Source organism: Rutidosis leptorrhynchoides, chromosome 2 (genome assembly GCF_046630445.1).
Source record: "Rutidosis leptorrhynchoides isolate AG116_Rl617_1_P2 chromosome 2, CSIRO_AGI_Rlap_v1, whole genome shotgun sequence".
NCBI lineage: Eukaryota > Viridiplantae > Streptophyta > Magnoliopsida > Asterales > Asteraceae > Rutidosis > Rutidosis leptorrhynchoides.
The window spans coordinates 693,811,246-693,821,180 of NC_092334.1; the positions used below are offsets into that span (position 1 = coordinate 693,811,246).

General features: G+C 36.5%; 1 protein-coding gene across 1 annotated transcript; it reads right to left on the reverse strand.

Moving 5' to 3' along the window:
- Positions 1-588: 588 nt before the first annotated feature.
- On the reverse strand, positions 589-1,878 carry LOC139890385 (pelargonidin 3-O-(6-caffeoylglucoside) 5-O-(6-O-malonylglucoside) 4'''-malonyltransferase-like). The gene has a single exon (XM_071873271.1). It carries the CDS (start codon positions 1,876-1,878, stop codon positions 589-591), a length of 1,290 nt encoding a protein of 429 aa, XP_071729372.1.
- Between the last annotated feature and the right edge of the window lie 8,057 nt (positions 1,879-9,935).

Sequence of the window (9,935 nt, forward strand, 5' to 3'; positions counted from 1 at the left end):
AAAAATCCAGTCACATCTAATCAGTTTTATTACTATATTAAATTTACAGATGATCATTAACAATTGTTATGTACATAATTAGCATACACCTGCATTCCACCATGCATAATTGTGTACTTGATTAATGAAGTATTGGTACCAAAAAGATAACATACACCCGCATTCCACCCTATTTGATTGGGTAAAATGCAAATTGGTACCAAAAAACAAAAGACAGAAAAAAAAAAGTTTACAAAAATTAGGCATAATTGTGTACATAAATACCAAAAAACAAAAGACAAAAAAAAAAAAAAAAAAAAAAAAAAAAAAAAAAAAAAAAAAAAAAAAGATTAAAAGAAAGGCATACATTCCAAAATACACAAAAATATAGTTCATGATCTAATAGAAATTGCTATGTAATATTGTTACAATACCAAAAAGTCTACAACATTTGACCAATCTTCTGTGAATTAACTCATAGATATAATCATGAATTGGTCATAGATTTAGATTAAAAACTAGACAACAAGTGTAATTTAAGTAATAGTTTTGACATATTATCTAACACATGATAACATACAGAAATATAGATACTGCAAATCCGATGATTTAACCACCAAAAACATCACATTCTAGAGCTTCTTTAAAAAGAGGGACATTTTCTTTTTCCAAAAAGACGTACGCGTCAACTCCCTTACCTGTCACATCGTCCATCAAAACTGTGGTATTTTTGACTGGGATGGTTCCAGGGGACGCCCATATGGGCTTTCCAAAACCAAAGTCAGTTTCATAAAAAGGGAACTTACACCAACTACTAATCCCAACAATATAAGTTGATTCATTGAAGTTGCCCTTATGTAACAAGGAATTTAAAACTAATGTTTGCCCTTCTTTACTATCATGAGATACCTTTGAAAAATTATTCAATGTTTTCTTGACCGAAGAAGTTAAGAGATCTGCCAATTCTTCGGTTGTTTCATGATTCCTAGATCTTGTGTATGTCAAAACCCAAAGATTCCCACAAGAGTCTTTGGGTATTAAGGTTGCCATTCTTTCCCTTAGGCTTATGGGTTGTACGAGTACAGATTCTCTTCGATAATAGTTCGTTATCTCATCAACACGACGAAAAGCATTCCAAATGATGGCTGATACCAATTGTACCTTTGACCATTTGCAATTGCTATATTTACCACTCGCGATGGCCTTTGTTTTAATGTTTGATATTTCACTCTCGCTGAACGAAAATTTCTTTCTTGTATAATTGATTAACATATCATTGGTGACAGCTCTAAAGGGCATGGCACTTAAACCACGGGGAGGAAACAAAGAAGATGAATTGAAAACAAGCCCTGTGAATTCAGCTGCATGACTTTCTTCACGGTTCATAAAAGCCCATTCGTTTAAAAATGTGCATAGAGTGGATGCATCAACGATCCTATGTGAAGCCCTTACACCAACTGCTACACCTCCACATTCGAAGGTTGTCACTTGAATTGTTAGTAACGGGTTAGTAAAATGATCGATTTGCTGTTGAGTTTCAAATGAAATGAATTCATCAACCAAAACAACACTAAATTCAGAATCTAAAAATTCTTGAAGTTTAATGTTAACTTTGGCGTGTATAAACTCAACACCTTCATCATTGCATTCAATAATTTTTTTGTCTTCAACATATCTGCCGGCAAGAGGGTAGAGTCGTATTAAGGTTTTCTCAAGGGATTTTTCTAACTCGACAAAGATATTTGAGTTGATTTTGTTAATTTGGGGGAAGAAAAGAACAATAGTTACATTTGAAGCTGGAACAAACTCATCTATGAAGCCGATCCTATAGTGACGATAGGATTGAGGGGTTGAAATAGAGGGTTTTAAGAATTTGGTTGATTGCTTTTCAACATTCATTGTCATTAATGCTTTTAAGCTTGTTCAATAGTTAAACTAGAATAATAAGATAGCAATGGTTTTATTGAAAACTGGACTTACTATTTATATCAAGTAAGGATTCACTTCCTTTAATAGAAGTCCAGATAAAGATTCCGATTATAATATTATAATAAAGGATTTGTAGGCATTTGACTTAGTATATTGTACATATAGATATAGATATAAATATGAATATATCTAATTTAAAAACTTAACTTTTTTTCAGCTATCTGCAAGTCGAATCTGTTAGAAAAGAAAATAAATACCATTTGGGCACGAGGACTTGGGTTACCAAATTCCAACCATATCACCGCTTCTTCTATTCGCCCATCGTAAGACCACCACTTAAAACGCTTACAGAAGTTTTGTGACATTTTACGAACATGAGCAAATTTCATTGTCTTTGCACGCTTGTACTTAACAACTCTAACCCTGTTTACCGTTTCTTGATCAATACGATACGACTTTCTCGGAAACTGCGGTTCTAACACAGACCAACCATACTTAAACACTTTTCTTATCTTGAACTGCATCCACTGACCCCATCCATTAGACTCATGATAAGGCAGCGGCAGTCTAGCTAGTTCCATCATCTCAAAGTAAGGGAGCGATTTCATGTCAGCAGCATGTTTGAAATAATCAACTCCAATCTCCATTCTCACAGTAAAACAGTTTAAATCTTTCAAATACGCCCAACTGAGAATCTTTCCACCTGTAACCTTGGCCGTTCTATCATAATATAACTTGTATTTCGGTTCCAACGGTATCCTCTTAAACCAAGACTTCGTACAAGATTTCTGATACTCCCTCCATTCATGATTTTTCTGTTTATTCACCGTTACAAGATTCTCACCATCTTTATTCACACCGGAAGACTTACCCTCCTCAGCAGTTTGCTTCTCATCAACCTTACGATTCAAAACCTCATCATTTTGTTGTCTGAATAGATCATCAAACTCTAGCAAGTCTTCCTCATCAACACTATCGACATTTTCTTCATCATTAGAAGCATCTTCAATGATAACTTCTTCAGCACTGTCATCACCAGTATGTTTATGTTCTCGCGTACCCGCAGTATTTGGTGTTTTCTCTGCAGCAATCAACTGCTCGACTTCTATACCAAACATCCTAGCTTCCTCCTCTTCACTCATCGTATGTACAATTTCTCTCTCTTCAACATCATAGTTCAGCGAGCTAATCACTGTACCTAGATTGTCCAAAAAATATGTTAACTTATGAATATCAACACATAGAGGTTTAGGGAAATGTACCTCCTGGATTTGACTTACGTTCTCAATCCCATCAGATGACGAGTCCGAGGAGAATTCGCTTTCGGTAGATAACAAATCATCATCAATATGCTCCATTTTCAAAGTAATAGTCCCATCTTGGGAATCTGCTTCCAATTTCTCCTTAAACTTACGATCTCGACGATCCAAGCTTCTGATCCTTTTAGTTTGTTTCTCAGTAAGTTTCTTAAGATCAGCAGCCTCCTTCTTTGATTTCTCAAGTTCACTGGTCAACGAGTTCACTTTAACTTCCAAATTAAGAACCACCTTATTTTTCTCTTTGTTCTTAGCTTTCATCTCGTCATACTTATTCATCAAACCTAACACAGAAGCCTGAAGACTCAAAATGACAGGATCGGGAACCGAAACAGCCAATGATCCGCTAGCCTATGGATTAACAACCGGTGGTGGTGGAACTTGTTGAGTTGGTGGCAAAGGAGGCGCCTGAGCAGGTTGAGTTGGTGGGACTTCAGGTCTCGGTGTGGCAGTTTGAGTATTACCAGCGGCAGCAGCACCTGATGAAGACACATAAGTCCTTTTTACATTCATTCTCTTCCTCTTCAGCCTCCTTAACGATTCATTCTCCGGAACCTCTTTCTGTTTCAAAGATAACAAAATATCACCACTTTCAGTTGCTTCTACCTCATCCTCCAGACTGTAGTTATCCAAATTCTCACCGATCTGAGCTGACTGAGAACCAGCCTCTTGAACTTCTTCCTCATCTTTCGACTCAGTAAGAACTGGAGAATATCTTCCTTATCCGAATCACTGTCCTTGTTTCTCCACATTCTTGGATTACGAGCCACGTAATAAACCTTCTTCAAATGTCCAAACAATGTACGGTTCGGAGGAGCAGTCTTACCCTTATAAAACATCATACGTCTCACAACCTCATCGGTCATGATATTCATCCTGATACGATCAGAATCCTCCTTGAAAAGCTCATTATGCTGTGAATCAATGACGAGGTGAAGAAATCGTGGATATATCAGATAAGGATCGGATTTGAATTTGTTGTTTTCAATCATGTAGTCAAAAATCACCCAGAGAAATTGAACGGCAAATTAAGAATCAAAGCAATCATCATGGATTGCATAGCTGAGTTTAACTCATCATGTCCTTCCCTCCTCGAGCTTTTCCAATGAAAGATAACGTGAGCCAAGTAAGGAAAAGTCGGATAGAAACCAGATTTCAGAACCTTTGACTTGGTCAAATCCCCAGTATACTTGCACATCTAGAGACAACCTTTGACCAGTCCCATATTTAGTCTAGTTTTCATTTCAGCTGAATCACCAAAATTCCACAACCTTCGGATATGCCCTTCAATAACAACAATGGGCCTCCCTTGAACAGTAATATTCAGAACATCAACACGACGATCACCATCCATCATCTTTAACAGAGTAACATTCATCCAGAACTCACATTGATGTGAGATATAAGATGACACATCATGAGAGATATCCTTAAAGATGCGAGACCGCTCAAGAAATTCCATAATCCCCTTATAATCACCCAGATAATCACACTTGTTCAGATTAGCGAGCATGTTGTTGTTGGGGCCAACCTGAAGCTCATTATTGTGCTCTGTGGCCTTCTTTGATCGTGATTTAGTAACATGTCGAGGTTTAGACCTCTTATCAGCACGAGGACGACCGGAACCAGAGCCGGCACCCTCAGTAGGAACATTAACAGCATGAGTTCCAGACATATCTAATTCTGAAATAAAACATGCAAAATATTGCAAACACAAGCGTTAATAAACAAAAATTCAAAATTAGGGTTTCTGATGTGCATCCGTACGGTTGCATGATAATATAACATGGTTGCAAGTGTAACCGTACGGGTGCATGGCCAATCCACATAGATACACAATTGAAATTTAAAATTTGAGTCTGCGGTGTAACCGTGCGGTTGCCTAAAATTAACCAGGATGCATGTTCAACCGTGCGGTTGCAGGATGCAACCGTTTGATTGTGTTCATCGAGTCTGATAGGGTTTTCAAAACCCAAATCCACTCAAATGAGTGTTGATCATCTAGAAACCAATTGCAATAGGTCCACTGACCTCCGACTAACATGTTTTAATCAGCAATTTCAGTGTAAAACACCTAGATCTAAGTGTATTGATTCGAGTTTTAAATAAAACTAAAAACAATCATAACTTGAGATTTAGGGCTTGTAATCGATACCTGATATGATGAGTAAGTTCACAAACGAAAGTAGAATATGCAAAACAATAGTAAAAACTCCTTTTAACACTTCTTGAATTTTGATGAAATTTACACTATGATATAATGAAAGCATAAACTTTTCACGGTTCAAGTTTTGGGTATTTATACCCACTCTGCAACCGTGCGGTTGCAGAAGTGTAACCGGCTGCAAACTATGCAACCATGCGGGTGCAAGGTCTACCCGTACGGATGCACTTTAAATCCAACAAACCTTCATTCATCTGTATCCGGGCGGTTACATGGTGTAACCGTGCGGTTGCATTTTGTAACCGTCCGGGTGCATGTTCCAGACTAAAAAATTTAACTTTTAAGTCCCGTCTTTCTAGCTTTCGTTTCTTGCCAAATTCAACTTATCGTACAAAATCAAAATAACTTTTACACAAGAATTTTCAAACTTATCAATTTCACAAGATCCCGTTCCAATTTTGAATAAGTCAAGTAACCTAATACCTGACCTTTAACCTTTTCAATTATATCGGATCTTTCACACTTGCTTACTCCCCCTGGTCCACACATACGGAGTTTATGAAGTAACCACCAAATGTTATGCAATAATTCACAGTATGAAACATGCAAAAATGCTAAAAACACACTAAATCTTGTTGTCTTTTTCATATTAAGATGCAATATGTTTAAAAGTAAATGCAAACATATACAGTATGGTATATTAACACGAACTAACCGCATAGCGAATATCACAAGCATGAATTTGAGAACTAATCAACTCGCTATTTATCTTACATAATCAAGAACAGATATTACACTATCAATGCATAAACACATTTTTTGTGAGAAGATGAATTAATCAATTTTTCTAGGATTAGAACTGAACTATATTTTGCAGTTTTAACATCGTTAATTCCTGAACTTTTGTTCTGATTTTTAATTTCAAGTACCTACACTTTTAGTCTTTGAAAATCAATAAACTTATCAGATTTTCCTTCCAGACTTTTTGAAGATCACTTTAGCATTTAATTACTTGAAACTATTTCTATGTCTGCTTAAATCTTAGACTCAGTCATCATTTGAGATCGCACAAATTTTTTAGGTAGTCAATTGAGCACAATATATTGAAGCTATACGCTATCACCTTGATGTGCTTTTGATTTAATCGAACAGGAAGGTTCTCACGGTGTTTCTAGCAACCCTGTCAGCCATGAGCTTATACCTTAAACTTATACCTTTCGATTCAGAAGGCTTTGTTTGTCTCAATTTTATTGCATACTCCGAAAGAACACAATTACCAGTCGCTATAAACCCCATGCTTGAGCGAAAAGCTGATATGATGGAATGATATGATGTATTTGGGGGTGATGAATTTCTAAGTCAGAATACCCTCCAGAAGATGTCCCCAACTATCTAGATCAATCGGCACAACCCATATCACAGACAATAGAAGCAAAGTTCTGCTAAGTGATGACTTCAAGGACAGAATGATTTGAGTTCTCTAGATCTGAAACTCAGCCACTTCTCCCCCTCGGATATAGATAACTTAAGTCGTTCTGATCAGCACATTGTTTGATCACCTTTCTCTTTCAAATATAGAATACATTGGATGAATAGACACTGAATTCAAAATTGATATTCCCGATTCTTTGTTGTAGATGTGGTGCATCATCTTTATTTAGATACATAATGACCTATATACATGAATCAAATATAATGTAATCCAACAATTTTTTTTATTTTTATTTTCTGATGCCGCTCTTTAGCTTTTGCAAACATATATGAAGATAAACACAAAATGAAATAAAAATTACAACTTTGATGATGATGCACCACTTATTTTGTTGAAGATGAATCACTGATGTGCGGAAAGTGGTATATGAATTTATCGTATGGAAAGTACCGGTTTTAAAGATTACACACACTAACGGGCAGTGTACCCGATCGTGTAGTAGTATAGATAATGGTAAAATCCGTGTATCGTTCCAAGGACAGTTATATGTGCAAATTAAGATTGTATGAACTAAATTGTGATTAAGCTAAAATAAAAGGAATCACACAAGTACAAGATATTGGGTTGCCCTTTAACGATGGGCAAATCAATAAAGGAATAAGTTTAAAGACAATAATTTTTGGTATTTTAGGTTTATGAAGATGAAAGATAGTTTTTATAACAAATAAAAGGAATATGCTCATCTAGACTTTTTACCCTCGATATTGAATGTAAGTTTTGATATTAAGGCCTGATTGAATAATTATGTGTGTAAGTTATCTAATAGGTTTACTAAGAGTTCTCTCGGATAAACACGCAAACACAATAACAAGATCAAGGGTTCCCTTTTCACTATGGTTCTTGTATTTGTAATCAAACAACTATTATAAGCATGCTAATCGCCTAAATCGACCCGCCAAGAGTTCTCTTTAGCGAGTACTCAAACTAGAATTACTAAGTGAGGGTTCCCTATTACTTAAACCTTTTCGTTTGTGACTAGTTGATTAGCTAGATTAAAGACTTGAATAACAATTGTCTTTGCGTTCGCTCTACACAATTCATTCCTATTTTGTTTAACCTTTTTAATCTAGTTTACCCCCTTGGTCCGGTTTAGCAAACAATCAATCTAAGACAAGTTGATTGTAAATCAATATGATACATCAACAAGAGTTCTCTTTATCAACAACATATCAATTAACTAGATACAAATGATTTTTAACAGCAATAAGCATGGTTCTTAATTCAAGCTTTAATCTATCACGCATAATACATTCAATCAATAAGATTACATTCAACACCTTGGTTATTAATCTAGACAAGCATAAAAGAGCTAGCTAACAATCATATTTAAAGACAATAACAAACTGGAAATAAAGATAGAATTCAATGAACTGAAAGAATCGACCTCTTGAAGCAATCTTGGATGATGATCCTGATGATTCTTGAATTTGGATTGGAATGATGGATTAGGTGATCCTGGATTACTCCAAGGATCACCTTGAATCGTCACCTAAGCCTCTGAAAATTCTGTTTCTGTACTCCCTGGTTCGTCCCTCTCTAACTGATCTTCAATAATGAGGTTTTAAAGTGGAGAAAGTAGGTAAAAAGCACAAAAGTCGGCTGAAACCTACTACGGGACGGCGTCCTAAAAGGATGGACGGCGTCCCGTTTCATGGAGCAAGACGGCGTCCCATTTTCCCAGACGGCGTCCCAGTTTAAAGTTCAGGACGACGTCCCAAAACACTAGACGGCGTCCCGGTTAAAAGGGCTGGACGGCGTCCCGAAGCCCTGAACGGCGTCCCATTGTGCTGGAAGTTACTGTTTCGATTTCTCTTGCAAATATCTTCCATACTTCTTCCATATTTCTTAATATCTTCCATATTTCTTCAGTTACACAATGATTCTAAAGTTAACTACAATACAATGAATTATACAAGGAGACTATACAAATACAAATGGAAAAACAATGAAAAAGACTTGATATTGCGACTAATGATATATCTATTTTGAGCAATATCAATCACACCGCAGCCTGAATCTGTGGTGTTGAAGTAGTCTCCTCCATTGTTGACATGTAACATCCTCAATCAGGCCTAGATGTAAGATTACTAGATTGCCCTTAAGTTTGTATTGTGTTACTATATGCTTTTATTTTTATTTAATATTTATTATTAAATAATGATGTGGTTAGGACCAGTTTGTGACAAGGGTCACAGAACAGGTTTGTTTATTTAATTTGGACTCCGTTTGGGTTGCCAAACGACGTACAAAAGATATCAGATAACTGATAAATACCCGTGTGTTGCACAGTGTGGGAAATTAACCTAAATTAAGTGACTAGTGCTGTCTCTCTCTTGCATTTTCCAGAACCATCTCGCACACACATCGTACCTTCCCTTCCACCTACAATCAAACCCTAATCCTTAATCTTTACTTAGAGCTCAAATTGTTCATATCTTTGTGTTCCTTGTGATTCACTGATTCGTTTAAGTTAGGATCACAAGCTTCCATGCTCTAATCTTTGAAAAATTTAAGGTTTTGTGTTAGTTTTCATAAAAGTGTAAATTTGTGTCAAAACAAGTGATTTAAGTGTTGTTATGGTCAAATTGCTGTGGGTTTTGAGTCTATAACAAGTAGTGAATAAGTTGTGGTCGATTTTGGTGTTTAAAACGAGCTCTAGATCGAGATTTGAGGATTTCATCGTGAAGTCCGTAGCCTTTGTTCAGTTTCTGATGAAGATGAACACAGTCGACCGACTGTCGGTCGACAGTCGACCGACTGAGGGTTGAACCGGTCGATTGACGAAGACAACTGACCGACTGTTGAGTGAACCAACCGACTGAGATTTACCTTCGGCCGATTGATGTAATACCAAATGAATCGACCGACTGGGAAGGTCAGTCGACCGGTTGTGTCGACAGTCGACCGACTGTAAGAGTCAGTCGACCGACTGAGTGTCCAGGGCATAATATTTTACCTAAGTGTTGATTTTTAGCCGTTATGCTGCCCGTTTGTATTTTGATGATTTGATGTAAATTTTGAAAGTGCACAAGTGTTAAGCAAAAAATTTTAGCGG

Coding starts and splice junctions, on each gene's coding strand:
- LOC139890385 (XM_071873271.1), bottom strand. CDS start 1,878: ATGAATGTTGAAAAGCAATCAACCAAATTCTTAAAACCCTCTATTTCA.